Below are 17,724 nucleotides of genomic sequence, written 5' to 3'. Positions count from 1 at the left end.
TTATTGGCTTGGAGAAATGAATGTGACAAGAAACTGTCTTGGAGATATGCCTGCGACTCAAACCTCACTTTTTTACTCAGTAGCTTCTGCTTTCCCCTTCCTATTACATTTACTTAAAGAGAAGCAGCAGTATATTTGAACAGAAAGGATAATAGATAAGCTTTTACTAAGTTGCTTGAAATTTCTCTGGTGGGGCTGACTTACAGAATGATCCAGCATTTCCTGCATACATGGTGGGATCAAGCTTCTGCAGTGCTGAGGAGTGATACATGAAAACAGCTGAGAACATATTTAATAAGGCTCTGGCTTCTGTCACTACAGAAAGGACAAGGGTTGAATCTTGACAAATAACAGGAAAGAGACCTTGGTAAACTTTTAATAAGGATGGCTTCCTTTTTTTTTTGTAAATTCATAGCGCCCACAATAGAGAATGCAGATTAGCACTTGGCAAACCAAAGAGTAGCATACATTAAAAATGACAGGTTTGGACTTTTTCCAGATCAAAAGTTATAAACTGAAATGTGTACAATAGATACTTTCAGCCCAAGCACTACACAGAAGAGGCAGCTGTTGTCAAAGCACACAGCTCGGGTTGTGCCAGAGTGGGAAAGTCTGCAGGTTCCTGGGACGCACTCAGTCCCCACTTAATACCTGCCAGACAAGTCACAGACGCCTCCCAGGGGATAGAAGCAGATGATTTCTTTGAAGGTTTTCCTCAGTTCTTGACTCCGGAGTGCATAAATGAGAGGGTCAATGACGGCATTGCACATGATCAGTATGAGATACAAGTTGAAATGGGACATGAAGCACACACAGTATGGATTCTGAGGGCAAGAGATGTAGAACAGTAGGTGGAGGAAGAAAGGGGCCCAGCAGACAACGAAGACCCCAATGAGGATGGTCAGGGTAATTGCTCCCTTCATGTTGGCACCCTGGCGGATGGTGCCAGTGCCGGGGAGGACAGCAATCCTCTTAATGTGAAGCCTCGCCATCAGGAACATGTGGACATAGAGAGAGGCCATGAGTACCAGCATGGTGAAGAACATGGTGATGAGGCAAATGATGACAGCGCTGCTGTCCGAGTAAATGATGAAGAGGATGCCCGACACTGTGCAAGCTGCCCAGATACAACTTATGATGATCCCGACCCGCTTAACCGTCATAATGTTATGGTACTGGAGTGCATAAAAGATAGTGAAATACCTGTCCACTGCTATGGAAAGCAGGCTGCAAATGGATGCAAGCAAGGAACTACAGATCACAGAGTCAATGACATTGTCAATATTCACGGTGAAGCTCTGCGCGTCCGTATCTGTGCTGTTTAACAGGGTGATGACGATGGTTTCCGACCCGTTCGAAACACTCACCAGCATATCTGCCACAGCCAGGCTACAGATGAAAAAGTACATGGGTGAGTGCAGGTTCTTGTTCTTGGCTATTGCCACGATCACTAGAATGTTCTCTAGCAGGCTTATGACACCCAGAGTCACAAACACCTCGGGGGAGACAAAAAGTTGCTCATAGCATCCTCCATCTGAGTACCCCTTCCCCGGGGACTCGCTGGTGTTGCCGTGCAGCCCGTGGCTGCTGCGGTTCCAGAGGTGGAGGGACGTATACATGCCATGGTGGTGGGTGGAGTTCATCTTCCTGCAGCAGCTGGATTCGAAACCTCCTTGAATTGATCCAACCTCCTGGGTCAGAGAAGCTCCGGTGGTTTTCTCGCAGGCTGTGCCTGTGTGTGGAAGTTGGGATGCTGCAGTTGGTGCCTGCTGTAAGCACGGTCAGAAGCAGAGGGGCTTGCAAAAGAGTTGTTGGTCTCTTCTGGGCTCAGCTCCGCTCCTCATTTCTTTAGAAACTGGGGCTTCTGAAAGCTCCTTCTCGGTTGACCAGTCCGCCGTTTGCTTTTGTTCCCGCTGCGGTTTTCAAGTTAGCCTTATTCACTCAGGGTCTTTTCAGAGCCCTTTTCCAGAGAGTCACTGTACGGCTGGGAGCGAGCCGCGTTTGCGCGCCCCCTGCTCACACAGGAGCCTCTCAGAAGTTGAGCTTCCAGCCAGAGCATCCCTGTGAGCCAGAGCAGCCTGATGCCGGCTGCTGATTTCTTATGCTGAAGTGGAGGGGGGAACTGTTCTGAATGGCTCCGCCTCTGCTTCCCTTCCTTCTGACCAATCTATGTTCAGTGGTTCTGAGACACCGATCCTGCACAGACAGATTACAGGGCAGCACCTGTTCAGTGGCCGAAGCAGGCAGGTGGGAAACAAGCAGCTTGTGAGACACTGGATTTTCCTTTCCAAGTTTTAAGAAAAATGACTTGTTTGTTCCAACACATTCTGATACAACCAAAATCATCGGGATTCAGCCGGGGCTCATTTCTGCGTGAGATGGGTCTGTATGTGTGCGCTAGTGTAAAATAAAATGAAAAGCACGCTGCCCTGCGCTCCTAAAGGAACTGCTGCCCCTCAGTCCAGGATTCCTCCAAGTGAGGGAAGGTTCAGCTCGAAAGACTTGAAATACAGGCAGTGTTTAATAAGATGGGTAGGTGGATACTTAGAGTGCAGCCAGGAATTAACAACACACTCACTTCTTGAATGCTAATAACTGTGTTTCTCCATTGCAGTTTCCACTGTACCGGCTGGAAAAGTTTTCATTCACAAAATGTAAACAGTTCAAGTGGCATTAATGAAAGCACTCTGTGAACTTAAACAAGTCAATAGTGCGGCCATGTTCTGCGTGGTTTTTTGTTGGGTTGGATTTTGTTTTTGTTGTGTTAAAGGTAGTATTCTGGGTTTTGTTGTTATTTCTTTGTTTATTTTTCTTCCACGGTTAGAAGTGTCACAAATTGAAGCTGTAAATACTTGGGCTGTGCAGTTACTAAGGTCTGGGCTAGTGGGTGCGTGTTCACTTGTGCTACTTTGAAGAGATCACAGGAAAATTATATGCAATTAATTGAACTCAGAATTATGACATAGCTATGTCATTTTCTTGCTATGATTGTTTTAGCCTTTATCTGTCAGTAGTTCATAGGCATTGACCATGAGATATAAACCAAGACAGAATTGTTCAGAGTGCGTCCTTAGTCCTCTCTGCTGGTTATCTTTGAACCCCAGCCCCACCCCGTGATAGAGACAACACTAAGCATTGCTTCCGAACATTTTGCTAAATTTAGTGTTGTCATGCATCTCTGGAACTGAGTAGAGGTTGGTACACACTGGGTCACTTTCCCCTTGATTCTGCTCTCTCTCCTTCTAGCAAATGGCTGCAGAGTTTCTGGAAACTCACCCGAGAAGACACCATGTCTAAGTAACTGTGCAGAATAGAACTCCCCATGTCTAAGTAACTGTGGAGAATAGAACTCCCCCTCTACATTCCTCCCATCTTGAGCCAATCAACTACCATACACATGCTAGGAACATAGAGCATCTTTCACTATTGTAAATTCCCAAGTCCATGGTTCAGTTGGTAACAGTAGCTTACAATTAATATCTCCAGACACTTTATTAGAACCGTTGAGAAGCAATAGCATGATATACATTATTCTTCACATTTTCTTCAGTAGTGAAAGTCTGACCAATACGTTAAGTGACACAGAAGAAATCTACTGAGTTGTTTTAAGCATCAGATAGTTAACTTAATAATCTTGCCTTCTGAATAGCTCTTGCCTTCATGCTGTTTCTCTCCATTGTATAAAATACACATGGCTTTTCCACCTGCCTTGCAATGCCTACCATGTCCAATTCATCAGTTTGGGGGAGCGTACTTTTGCATCATGAAGATTTATATTGCTTTATTGAAATTACCTGTGGTGGTATGTTACTCCTTTAGGTATGATGTTAGAGGTGTTCATAATAGCAGAACTGACTTTAATAACTGATTTAAGAAATCTCACGTAGAGGCTTTCCCCAAAAATAACGTTTAATATCCTTTTCCTTTTCTTCATACTTTCTTATTTACCTCCCTACTTATTATTATTACTTTTTGCTCAAAACTGGACATACTAGATAATACATTACAGCTATTCTGGAAATTGTATTTCCACATTACATGAAGTTTATTGTTACTGTTGTTCATTATTTATCATTATTGCTTTTTTCAGTGACTTCTAGTCTCTGTGCCCAGTGAATTATCTGATTGGAGGGCACATTCTGGGTCAGGAAAAAGCACTGGAAGTCTGGTTTTATTGTAAAGGGGCTTCTAAAGACTTACAAGTCATACTGTCCCCTACACATCTGAGAAGAGCTACCTTTTAGTATTTTTCTGGCTGTTCATTGTCAAGAATATGAACCAAACTGGCTAAATGCCACGACGTCAATTTTTTAAACTTGCTGTAATTTAACAACTTACATTCTCCCTGGATGGCTTGACACATTGTTTAATTTTTTCATGTATGCATTATTACATTGACAAATGTTGCTAATGGTGTGGATTTTATCAGAGATAGATTTTCACTATCCTTGCTTTAGTATTTTTACTAAGATTATTTCTCATTCATTGCCTTTAATCTTAAAATAATTAAGTTAGATAAATCTCAATCAACCCTCCCCTTAACAGATTTTTGATGAATGACTAATTATGGATTTTGCAGTTTTTCCTACATCCTTTTATAAAAGCTTTTCATACTAAGAATAAGGTAATAAACAGTTAAAATTTGAATAATACGAATTTTGAAACAGTAAAGTATATATTAGTAACAAAAACATCTGATGACTCCATTTTTTAATCTTTTCATGAAAAAGGTTTTGGTTTTGAACATTAGGATTAAATAAAAATCTTATAAAAATCAAATATCTATAAAATCTCAAATTTATTAAGTGTAAATTTAGATTTATAACAAGTCATAAAGAATACCTAACTCAAAGTAGACATTTTATTCACCTACTAATTTCCCTTTCTGCTGAGTCAGAACAATACAACTAACAATATCAAAAATACTGAGATTATTTTGAAAAGTAACAATATCAAAAATACTGAGATTATTTTGAAAAGTTTATTGCAATTTTAAAAAAAGGAGTAAAACTTAGGTTATAACTTATTTCTGTCCTAAGAAGAATGTTCGCCTTACACTTTATAACAGCAAAAATGAAACATTCTCATAGAGAAACATTTACCCAACCATGGCACCCATCAACCCTTTTTTTAGGTGATGTTAAAAGTTTTTCATCTCAGAGTAAAGTGTTTCAAAGTCAGTCATCTCTGAAAATGTTGTAGAATCATCTCCTGCCTGGTTTAGAGCTCGCATGAGCAGATAAAGTTTCTCAGCTCTCCTACTGCAGAAAACTGCTCAACTCCATTCCTTCCTCAACAACTGGAACATAGTGAGTGCCTCTCCTCAGTTTGTTCATCAGGTGTGTGCTGTCACATTGTGTTCTGCTATAGCATTTGTTCCCAAGTGTAAATTTATTCCAAACTCAAGGGATGCCAAGGTTGGGCATAAGGTAATTTGGGGATTTCGTTTTTTGATTGTATAAAGTATGGAAGACTGTACCCAGTTAACTGTGAGAACACCCAGACATCAGTGGTGACCTCAACTATCGATGCCCGTTGCCATGAGCTTAGTCAAGCTCATATGGGCTGCGACCCTATGTGAGGTCTCAGGTCATCTTCCTTTTATCCCCCATCACTCTCAAAGTGTGTTGTGGTAGATTGTGCATGTGCAAAATACTGTTACTCTTTTTCTTTTTTTCTTTAAAAGTTTCCATGATGATGGTTTTATTTTTTCTTGGTATATTGAACATGTTTTTCCATTTTGCCTGTAAAATATTCATTTTAAATGTTAATTTTAATATGACTGTACAATACATGATTATTCTAGGGACACATATGTCCTGTGACAGACAAATTAAATGTACCATTATCTGGAGTATCTGTTCACTGAATCACAGTTTGGGACACATTGGTCAAATTATTCTAACTATAAAAATTGTGCTTATTTTAAAATTCTTAGCTGAACATTGTGGTTCGCATCCCTGATCCTCCTACTTGAATCTGGGAAGGAGAAACACAATGAGTTTGGGGACAGTTTGGACACACAGGAGTTCCAGGCCAGGGTGGATTGCATTTGTTAGACTTTGTTTCAAAAATAAGTTCAGTGAGCTATCTCGGTAGAAAAGATATTTGCTGCCAAGAACCCGGAGGTAAAAGAAAATCGACTCCCTGACTGCCACATGCACTTCTGAACACACACACACACACACACACACACACACACACACACACACACACTGAATGTTTTGTAGATTAGGATAAAAGTTTCAGTGAATTATCATAACTAAAAGTAAATATTATAAATTAATTCACACATCTAAGTCCCATAGCTTCTGTCTTGGGACTTTTACCTTTAGACAGTCACTTCAGACAGGAGATAGGAGGCTTACAAAGGGGAAAGAAGAAAATGCAGTATGTTGTCTTTAAGACCTCAGCTCTCAGTGTATGGTTTTGTTGTTGTTGTTTTCTCTTGATGACAGTAGGAAAATGTCATTTTCACAGTGTGCTACTCCTGACACTTTCTTAAAGGATTCTTTTCATTAAAGATTCTCTCATGAGGTATTTGTCCGGGAGCTGGGACGTTAAGGTGCTTGAGTCTAGGCTCTTAAGTGAAGTTAACTGCGAGATTTCGAGCAAGTCACTTAACTTCTGCTGTAGTCTCTTTCTGTTGCAAAGGGTGTAATATTCACTTTACAGGGTTGCTGTGTGGTTAGTAAGAGATAGTTATATCTTTAAAACATTTGGCGTTCCTAAAGAAGGGACTGTATAAATATAAAACATTTACAAACAAATTATTTGTAAAAGAAAATGTAAAGCACAGATAAAAATGGAAGTGTTTAATGGGCACTCTATGCACCACAACTTAAACCATTCTTTACAAACACCTTATGTACCCATGATGAACCTGTGCAGCATCCCCAGTGCTCCGTTTAGCAGCCTGTGGGATGTGGGATTAGGAGCAATGTGGCTGTACAATTGAGAGGCCAAGACATGGGCATTGTGGCAGCCAGTGGACGATCTCCAGGCACACTTTGTCACTACTATGGAGCCTAACCAGTGACCAGAGTGGTAGAATAAAACAAAACATATTCAAAGCTATGTACATTCGAGCAGTAGTGAATCTAAAGGACAGAGAACAAGCAACAGGCCCCACCATATAAACAACAGAGTTCTCCAAAAGGTCAAAAGAGAGAAATTTCCCCTAGATTGGTAGGAAATGCTGTCAGCCATTATAGTAAGATCAGGAATAGGACAGTTAAAGGGAAGTTGTTGCTTAGCATTCCTGAATTGAAGGCTGAGAGTCAAGGGGTATGCACCCATGCAATATTTGCCCAAGAACTTCTGGGAAAGTGGCAACAAGGAACAAAGCGTTTGTTCATTAAAAGCTCCCCGTGGGAGCTGGGAATCTAGCTCAGTCTGTAGAGCCCCATGTCTAGCGTGCAATCCCAGGACTGAACGAATGGATGCACTCCTATAATTCTAGCATTGGGGTGGTAAAGGCTAGAAGATCAAAAGTTCAAGGTTATCTTGGCTAATAGCAAGTCCAAGGGGGAAGAAAATCTCCTTTGCCATCATAACAGTTATGCCTATCTGTAGTGCTCAGCATCCAACAGCCTCGTAAACTAAAAAGGGTTGCAGGTTTCCTAGGCCCTCCTCCCAACTCTGCAGCACAGCTGTGCTGTGATGGGTACTAATTTGTCAGTTGCTGCACATGCATTTGTCTTTTTGGCAAGCATATGCATTTATTTATAGCAGGAAACCATAGCCACACTTCAGGGTGCTTCCAACAAAGTACACGATTGGTGAAAGTAGGAAGACAGACTCCCCCTGATTGAAGCATTAACTAGGATTATTTTTTAATTTCTCTATTCCTTTGGTGTATTCTTAAAAATTTGTTTTATGTCTTAAATACAGTAAAACTCCCCTTGTGAATTCCTTTTAGAGGTTCTACACATGAAACTGTTTTCTGCTACACAGATTTGCTATTGTTTCCTGTTTGAGGGTTGGCTAAAACGCCTAGTCAGAAAACCTGGGTTCCATTCCCACATTGGGAAGTAGTTAGATGTGAATATACTGTGCTTAATGCATATGTATAAACTACCTACATTATTCCTCCTAGCAATTATGTTTGGGTACATTTTGTCTTTCAAGGAATTGCTGTACTTTAAGATTTTCCTAAAATCACTTTCACTGTGTCCAGTAGAAATTACATTTTTATGGCAACTGAATTTGAATTTAGATGGAGATTTAAATTTTTTTTATCTATGACATTATTTTACAAATGAGACTCGAGGGATTGTTAGCTGTCCTGGTTCATACTCCAAATATTATCAGAGATAGAGTTCTAGTCCAATTGATATGATCCCAGTTGCATCTGTTTCCCTTTAATGATAACTGGTTTTTCAGAGATGTAAACTACTACACCTGAAATCCTCCTGAAGCAACAGCCAAGCCCCCCTCACTTCCAAGCTAGAGTACAAAAACCACATACCTCTTTTTGCAAATACTTTATTTTTACTTTATGTATATGATAATTTTGCCTGTGTGTATGCTTGTACACCACTTGTGTGATACTGATAGTTGTGAGCTGCCATGTGGGTGCTGGGAATTGAACCCAGGTCCTCTGAAAGAGGAGTCAGTCCTTTCAACCTCTGAGCATCTCTCCAGCCCCACAAACCTCCTTTTTTTGGTGTAGCAAAAGTGTAGTAAAACACTACCACCTTTGGAAGAAGTAGCTTTACTTCTAGGTTCGTTTCTTGGTTCATTTCTCTGCAATCAGTGTGGCTGCTTTTCTTTTTAAACAACTTCTTGTTCATAGTATTTTCACTAGTCACAACTTTGTTGTAAAAGCTTAGAAACACAATTCTCATTAGATAACCATAATTCTCAGAAATCTTAAACATGCCCCAAATAAAATAATATTCTGCTAAGTATATATCCTATAATAACTTGGTGTATGTTGGTAAGAACTTAATGTATGTCTCAGTTTCCTCTCCATAATATTCAAATAGCAATTTTCATCACAATCACTACAAAGGACTACTGTGAGAATTAAATGAGCTAATATCTAAGAGGCATTCTGATGTGATTTACACAGAGTCAATGCTGCAGAAGTATCAACTATGCTGTATTTTTCCTGCCTGACAACTCTAGGAGCTTGTAGTCTACCCAGGGGATTGAATGCTGTCTTCATGATTTAACATTCTTTCCACACTTCAGTCATGGGAGTGGTTTACTTGTTTGTTGGTTTTTTATAAAATAAAGAATTTAATTGGAGGCCATTATCATCATGATGGGTAGTGTGGCAGAAAGCAGACATGGTGTTGAAGAACTAGCTGAAAACTCACATCTGGCCCACAAGTTGTAGGCCAAAAGAGAGGCTGATTTGCAAAATAATCTAATAAATTTGCCTTGTCATTTTATGCATGTAATATAGAGTACATTGTATCATGATTTATATGCACACACATAGCCATGACTTAAAACATTTCCTCTCTTGTTTCTTTTACTCTTCCTTGATATCTTCCTGGAACCTTCCTATTGAAACCACCATTCTCACCTCCATGACATCCCTCCTCCAACAAGGCCACACCTCCTAATCCTTGTGGGAGTGTTTTTCTAAGACACCTCTGGCTCCAGCTCAACCATCCTGATCACTCATGTGGGGGAAAGTAATGAAAGAGATATCTTGATAGAGGGAGTCATTATGGGTTAGGGAGAAACCTGGTGCTAAGAAAACTCTCAGGAACCCACAAGGAAGTCCCCAGCTAAGACTCCTAGCAATAGTGGAGAGGGTGCCTGAACTGGCCTTCCCCGATAATCAGATTGGTGACTACCCTAATTGTCATCATACAGCCTTCATCCAGTACCTGATGGAAGCACATTCAGAGATTCACAGCCAAGCACTGGGAGTCCAGTTGAAGAGAGGGTGGAGGGATCGTACTGGGGAAACCCACAGACACAGCTGACCTGAGCTTGGGGGAGCTTACAGACTCTGGACAGACAGCTAGGGAGCCAGCATGGGACCACCCTAGGTCCTCTGCATGTGGGTGACAGTTGTGTAGCTTGGTCTTTTGTGGGGCCCCCAGCAATAGATGCATGAGCCCTGATGCATGAGCTGGTTCTTTGGAACCTATTCCCTATGATGGGATGCTTTGTTCAGCCTTGATGCAGGGAGGAGGATCTTGGTTCTGCTTCAATTTGATATGGCATGCCTTGTTGATTCCCATGGAAGACCTTAACCCATCTGAATGGAAGAGGAGTGGATGTGGGGGAAGGGGTGTGGAAGGAGAGAACGGGAGAAGGGTGGGAAAACTGTGGTTGGCATGTGGAATAAAAAATAATAAATAAAAGAAAGATCTCTGGCTGTTTTGATTGTGTTGTTTGTTTGTTTTTGAGACAGGGTCTCAATATGTATCCCTGGATACCCTGGAACTCACATATACAGCAGCGTAACCTTGAACTCACATAGATCCACCTACCTCTGTCTCCTGAGTGCTGGGATTAAAGGTATGGGCCACCATGCCCAGACCATTTAGTTATCAAATTTGTATTGACGAAGAAAATTCTCTGTATACACATACTTCACATATCATTAAACTTCCACTCTGGGCATAGTGTTAGCTTAGGGTAGCCTGTCTATTCATTCCATGTACAAAAACAGGCATGATACAGCACCCCATTGAGCTCATTTGTTTTTACATAACTAGAGGAATATAGCCCAAATATGGAGGGCAATCCTCCTTTTCAAGGAAGCTTTTGTATTTATTGTCCATGCTGAACAAACTTACTTCTTGCATATCAATGGGTTTTCCTTATTTCAAGGGTATGGAAGAAGGAATATAGGTTATATACAATCTCTTTTCCTTTCTATGGGAAGATAGATGCTGACAGAATGTCTCGTTTCATTAAGCCCTCACCTGTAAATATTCAAAACATATAAGATATATTGTGAATTATAGGTATCTGCATATGCTGGATATCTTCTCAAAAGCTTTCTTATAAAGTTAATCTTCATAAATTTAACTGCTTTTTATGTGTTTTCTACCATTTCCTGCTACAACATTTCTGCTTACTGGTAATCTGTGCTTAGGTCTTACTAGGAAAACCTCTACTTGGATAACATTATAACAAACACATTTATAATAAAACTTGGTATTCCTCCTTTTATTGTCTCATAAATTTGGATTTTCTTGTATCACTGGTCTCTGATTTTCATTTGTGCTTTCTTTTTACTGTATTTCATCTTTTCTAAAGAAATATACTTGATAGTTTTGTACAATAACACAGCGGACTCTTAACTTTTTCTAGTACTTTTCAAAAATAAAAGATCAAATAATACCAAACCTCTTTGCTATCTCCTTGACTTTATATAGTAAGAAATCAGCAGTGAAATCTCATAATAGTATGAAACACTCACAAACACCCATGAAATGTTTTGTAACGCCAAATCACACACAGGATGAGGTGGCTGATCTTAGTTGTCAACTTGACCCATTTAGGAAGAGGGGCTTTCAATTGAGGAATTGCCTCCCTCAGATTGGACTGTGGGTGTGTCTGTGGGGCATTTTCTTATTTATTGTTAATTGACTAGGAGGGCTGTATAAAAAAAGAAGTAGTTGAGAAAGCCTAAGGAAGCTAGCTAGTGAACAGCATCCCTCCATGATCTGGATTTCAATCCCTGCACTGGCTTCCCTCTATGATGGACAGTAACCTCTAAGCAAAATATACTCTTCCCAACAAAGTTGCTTTGGGTCATGGTGCTTATAACAGCAACAGAAACAAAGTAGGAGGCAAGAAGAATTTTGTTTTGAGATCTTAGACCCTGCAGGCCCCCCTAAAAAACTGTCTTAAAGCTTCTTTCATGAATTATTCGTACATAGGTTGCTTTTCCTTTTGTCTAGGCAGTCTTCAATTTCTAAATGTCTATAATGATTTTAAGGATATGTGTTAGCTTTCCATTGTTATGACAAGCATCTGAGAATATAAACTTAAAAGGAAGAGATATTTATTTAAATTACGGTTTCATAGATTTTAGTTCATTGGCATCAGACTCCACTGTTTTGGAGCCTGAGGCAAGGCAAAGCCTCGTGCTGGGAGCACATGTGTAGGGTAAACTACTTGCCTCACGGTAGACAGAAAGCAAATGAAGGAAGGGCTGGTGTAACAGCAGCTTCTTCAAAGACCTGTTCCCAAAGGCACCTCCCAATACCCTAACACTCACCAATGGCTAACATTCATGCTCTTAGCATTTGAGCTTTGGGGGACATTTAAAATATAAATGGCGACAAGATAGATGATGTACATTCTCTTATATGAGCTAAGCTACTGCAGTTTTCCCAGAGTGAGAAAGCAGTGTCACTGCCAGGCCTTTGTGTGTGTCTTAAGTGACAGAGACTCCCATGGGCTCATATATTTGAATGCCTGGTCACCAGGGAGTGGGATGTTTAGGAACAGTTAGGAGGTGTAGCCTTGTTGGAGGAGGTGTGTCACTGGAAATGGGCTTTGAGTTTCCAAATGCCCACACCAAGCCCCACTTCTCTCTTTATCTCTGCCTACTGCCTGTGGATCAGAATATAAAGCTCTAAGCTACTGCACTAGTGCCATGCCTGTCTCCTTCCCACCATGATAATGAATCAACCCTCTGAAACTTAAGCAAGCCCCCAATTAAATGCTTTCTTTCATAAGAGTTCTTGGTCATGGTATCTCTTCACAGCAATATAACAGTAGCCATGACACCTTTCAACCAAACATTTGCTTGACGGGAAAGCAAAACAATGTTGTCCAAGTAAGAGATGTCAGACTATGTCTTTGTGAGTCTCCCCACACTTTCAAAGACAATTTAGGATAAAGTCTTCCCAAGAAAAGAGTTCAATTATGAAGCAGTATCAAGAGCTGAGCTCTGTCCCCAGACAACCTTTGGCCTTGCCACTGCGTTTCAAATACTATCATAGTTTTCTTCTCTAAAACCTTAGTTTTGTTTTTTAAATCTATGTTCCCAATCCTCTAGCTCCCATATAGCCTAATATTAACTATTTAGGACTCCACACACTGCACTCTCTCTTATTGGCTTGTGTGTCCAGTACTCACAAACCACTGTTCAGATATTCCCACATTCTGGTTGAAGTCCCTGATACGGTGGCTTGTGTCACAGAAGGGCATAGTTCAATAGAATCAGCCAGCACTTTGAGAAGATCTTCCAGTGTCAGGTGCCATGTCCAGGACTAGTTCACTGTAGTAGACACAGGGGCAGAGATACTAGAGGCAGAGGAGCAGGAGAGGTGGTGGCCTGGAGAGCTTCATCATGCGGGTTACTATAGAGCAGAGACCATGCTCAGGACCTAGAACACATATGCTGGCTGCAGCTTGTTTGTGCCCTTTTGGTAATTAACAGACTGGCCAAATTGGCAAGAAAAGGTTTCCTCTCAGTATTAAGTTTTAACTGAGAAACGGGCTGACTTAGAGAGTCCTTTCTCTGTAACAGTAACCCAAGTGCAAGGATGTCAGGGAAAATGAAATCTCAGCAAGTCGTTGTTTACAAGACCATTGGCCTCAGCTTCACTGTGGTCCCTCTTTTCTGAGGAGTTTGCTCTCACTGCTTTTAGAAGTCTGCATAGCAACAAAGTGGGCTGCTACCAAGATCTTTTTTTCTATACCCTGCACTCTTGGATTGTATAAGAGAGCCAAAGTGTCACCACATTTCTGCCTGCTAGCTCAGAGATGAAGCAAGCTGCTCTGACTCCTAATAGCTGTCATGTCATAAATCCTTATCAAAGGAGAGTTTTTAGATGAGAGATTTGATATTAAAATATCTTTTCACCTTTCATTTCCAGAAATAATCTACTTCCATGACAATTATTTATAACTCCTTCCTATTATTTGTTATATTGTTAGGATAATATGTCTTCTGCCTTAAGATGTGCATTTCAAAAAGTTTCCTGTAGATAACCGTTTTCCCTGCAGACTCAATTAGAGTATCTTTTATTGGCATGCTACTTGTTGGAACGATAGAAAATGTGCCAATAATTATCTGGCAAGGTGGAAAAGGGCCCAAGATGTATGCAGAATGGATTCTCAGGGAATATGCTGCAAACCTAACTGAAATATTCCAGACACAAAATGGATTTGCCTTCAACTCACACCCAAGATGGCCATCTTGTCAACATTTTAAATAGATCTTCATTCTATTCCCAGACATCATTCCATTTCATGTCTGTACAGTCCTCGAACTCTAGTGTCTGATAAAAAGTATTAACCATGCTTCTCTAGAGGACTTGTAGCCATATGACATCTCAACATGGTCATATCACTTATGGCTAAGATGACTAAGGTATAAATAAATATTTGGAAGATATTTAGCTCTCTTTTATACCTACTAATTTTGGAAAAATTTGGATAAAAACATTAGTTTTTTTAAATTGACATTTATCATCTCAGAGCAAGGCACTCATGGGGTAAAATGGCTCAGTGATTAAGAATGTTTGCTGCTGCCAGGTGGTGGAGCACGCCTTTAATCCCAGCACTCGGGAGGCAGAGGCAGGCGGATCTCTGTGAGTTCGAGGCCAGGCTGGACCGACAGCCTCCAAAACAATACAGAGAAACCCTGTCTCGAAAAACCAAAAAAAAAAAAAAAAAAGAATGCTTGCTGCTCTGTCAAGGGACATGGGACTCAGATCCCGGCATCTAACAGAGCAGCCCACAACTGCCTATAGCTTCAGTTTCAAGGGATCTGAACCCCCCCCTAGACTCTGTGAATACCCAACACCCACCCATACATTCACTTGCACGCACATTCATGTACTCACACACACAATACACCTTTTAAAGAAAGGATTAAACATTAAAATATTTTAAATGAAACTGAGAGATATCTCTTCCTCTGGTATAAACAATTCCTTGGTCAAATGTATTTTCACTTACTAAGTTATGACAGTCTATGTTTTCAGAAAAAAATTAAAATTCTGAAATCATTTGATTGTTGAGCCCCATTTACCAGAACATTTTTGAGCTGTCATTTCTACTACTAATTCTTATCCTTATAAAAATCAAGACTCAATATACTATTGCTGATTTTAAATCTTTACTGTATTTTGATAAGATGAGTTAAGCATACATATTAATTGGAGCACCGTAATATCTGAGCACATCAGACATCGTGCCCTAACCAGTTGGCCTCTCTTGGACTACAATGCATCCTTCCCACCCATCCTCTAGTGCAGGGGTTGACATGGGTCAGCTTTCAGGCGTTATAGAGAACATGCAGTTGGTTTTTAATGAGTTCTGAAGAGACTCTATCGGGTGCGTTTAGGCAATGATTCATAAAATTTAGAAAAAAGAAAGGTGAAACTTCAGTAGAAAGTTGGAGGAGAAAATAAGGACTGTACAGTAATTATCCATCTTTCCTAAAGCTATTCACTCTTTCATTCACTCATTCACTCACCCTCCTAAATGTCTATGATGGACTGGTATTGTTCTGGTAGCTTCATAAGAAGCCTAAATAAAGAAGACACTGGCTTTTTCCAGCTGCTCTTTTACAGGTAGTGGGAAATTGAAGGCTCTAATAGTAAGTCCATAGGTGCTGAGAGACTGCTTGACTCCTGACCCAGCAGAGGGGGAGCATGTTCCCTGTGGAACAGCTGTTCTCAACCTGTGGGTAGCATGTCAGATAGCCCACACATCAAATATTTACATTACTATTTATAACAATAGCAAAATTGTAATTATGAAGCAGCAATGGAATAATTTTATGGTTGGGGTCACCACAACATGAGAAACTGTGTTTAAGGGTCATGGTGTTAGGAAGGTTGAGAACTACTGGTCTAATGTATCAATTTCATGTTGTTTGTGTGCTGTGGCACCGTGATGCCTTAAAATTTCATTGAATATAGCATCATTTTACATGGTCAAAGTAGTTCTTAGCTAATTAAGAAAATGGAATTATTTCTGAACAAGTCAGTGATAGTCAACTGTGTATGAAGGTAGGTGTGTGTGTGTATATACACTCATAATTTCAACCATTTTTTAAAGTGTTCAACATCATAAACAAGTGTAATTAAATAACTACTTGGAATCCCTCCCTCTCTCCCTCTCTTCCTTCCTTTCCTCCCTCCTATCTTTTCTCTGGTTTATCCTGTGTGTGTGCACGTATGTGCACATGGTATAACAACCAGAGGACAATTTGTGGAAATCACTTCTGTCCTTTCATTATGTGAGCCCTGGGGATTGAATACAAATTGTCAGTCTTGGTGGTAAGTGTATTTCACCACAGAGCCATCTCTCCAGCCCAGATATTGTGAGTATTTAGCCAATGGTTAGAAAAAGACTATTTTTCAATCTTAAAGTTTATGTGAGAGAAAGCCAAACTATTTCTTTTTATTGCCTTAGTCTCCTTTGGTTTATCAACATTTTCCAGTATTGATCAAAAACATAATAACTGAGTTTCCCTAGATTACTGCCTCAAATTTAATTGTTCTTTTCAAGTGTGGTAAGCTCACAATCTCCCAGAGCAAGCACATAATTCTGCTCTTGGATTTTCTGTCTATATAATCAGCTGGATATAGTCGATGATGATTCTAACAGTGCCCATACCTCCCTTCAACAAGGTTAATAACAGGTTTTAAGTCCCTAACAATTAATAGTGCCCTTTGGCCTCACTTGGCTCTCTATGACTTCTCCAGTAAACCATTTAGTGTGGATTCTGTAGCTCTAGGATATGACTCTCTTTTGCCTATAAATTGATGGAACTTAAAACGCATTACCCTGTGAGCAGTTCAGCTATTCATAGCTTTTATCATGGAGAAATTTTCACACACAAGACTCTTAAATGAGTTTTGCCTCCTTTTAAACGAAGGGTATATTGAATGTTTATGTAATCAATTTTATCTCTGCACACCCACTGGGTGTAAAATCAAAAACATCATATTTTACCTACCCCCAACCCCTGGGCCAAAGATTTGCAGGCCATTTTTTTATTGTAGCAAATATATTCCCATTTCTCCAACATTCCACAAAAGCATTTATTTCTGTCTACTTAGGGAGACCAGTTGCTCTATGAAGGTGAAACTTACTGACTACATACATGCTCGCTTCTTAGGAATCTACGCTTCTGGTCAGCTGTACCACAAATCAAACAAAATTTAAAAGTTTAGCCAAAGCAAAACAAAATTCGGTGTGGAAGCTCTAGTGTATCCCAGTAAGTGACACAGTACACCCCTCTATCCACACATCTTTACTTGTGTTCTTTGTGATGGATTGTTGGTCTGGTTCAAGGCCTCTGGCTTCTGCTACACTGTTGATACCAGGCCCTCACTGGAGCTCCTCCTTGGATATCCTATTGTTGCCTCGTGTCATGGAGATCCTGTAGCTTTGGATCTGCAGATCTGGTTCCTTCACATACTTCAGCAGTTCGTAGATGAGGTGGATGTTGAGGTGGACTAACTTATAGTCTTGGTTCTGGGCCTGGGTGGTAGCTGGATTGGTCAGCCTGCCAGCGCTCCCTCATTGTCACCACCTGGGTGAGCTCTCCAGCACTGCCCCAGCTAACTCACCCAGTATAGCAGACAACAAGGAACAGGGTCAGTTCTGCTCTCATGCCCTTTGGTCTAGCTCACCTGCACCCGTGCCACCAGGGCCAACTCTACTGTGCTGCCCAGGAAAGGTGCAGAGGTATAAAGCAGAGTCCAGAGAGCTGAAAATGAAATCCTAATGGATAGTGCAGAGGTCTAAATGAATCAGGAATGATGAGAA

The 17,724-nt window shown here is 40.4% G+C and overlaps 1 protein-coding gene across 1 annotated transcript; it reads right to left on the bottom strand.

The window, feature by feature from the left end:
- Window positions 1–360: 360 nt before the first annotated feature.
- On the bottom strand, window positions 361–2,101 carry Mc4r (melanocortin 4 receptor). Its single transcript, XM_005074647.4, has one exon. The coding sequence runs from the start codon at window positions 1,641–1,643 to the stop codon at window positions 645–647; it is 999 nt and encodes a 332-aa protein (XP_005074704.1). The 5' UTR covers window positions 1,644–2,101; the 3' UTR covers window positions 361–644.
- Window positions 2,102–17,724: the final 15,623 nt, after the last annotated feature.

The sequence above is a fragment of the Mesocricetus auratus genome, unplaced genomic scaffold, assembly GCF_017639785.1.
Source record: "Mesocricetus auratus isolate SY011 unplaced genomic scaffold, BCM_Maur_2.0 Super-Scaffold_6730, whole genome shotgun sequence".
Classification (NCBI taxonomy): domain Eukaryota; kingdom Metazoa; phylum Chordata; class Mammalia; order Rodentia; family Cricetidae; genus Mesocricetus; species Mesocricetus auratus.
The sequence above is the reverse complement of the archived record's forward strand: the minus strand, read 5'-3'. Positions and strand labels throughout refer to the sequence as shown.

Excerpts from the sequence above, each read along its gene's own strand:
- Mc4r (XM_005074647.4), bottom strand. The coding sequence starts at position 1,643 with ATGAACTCCACCCACCACCATGGCATGTATACGTCCCTCCACCTCTGG.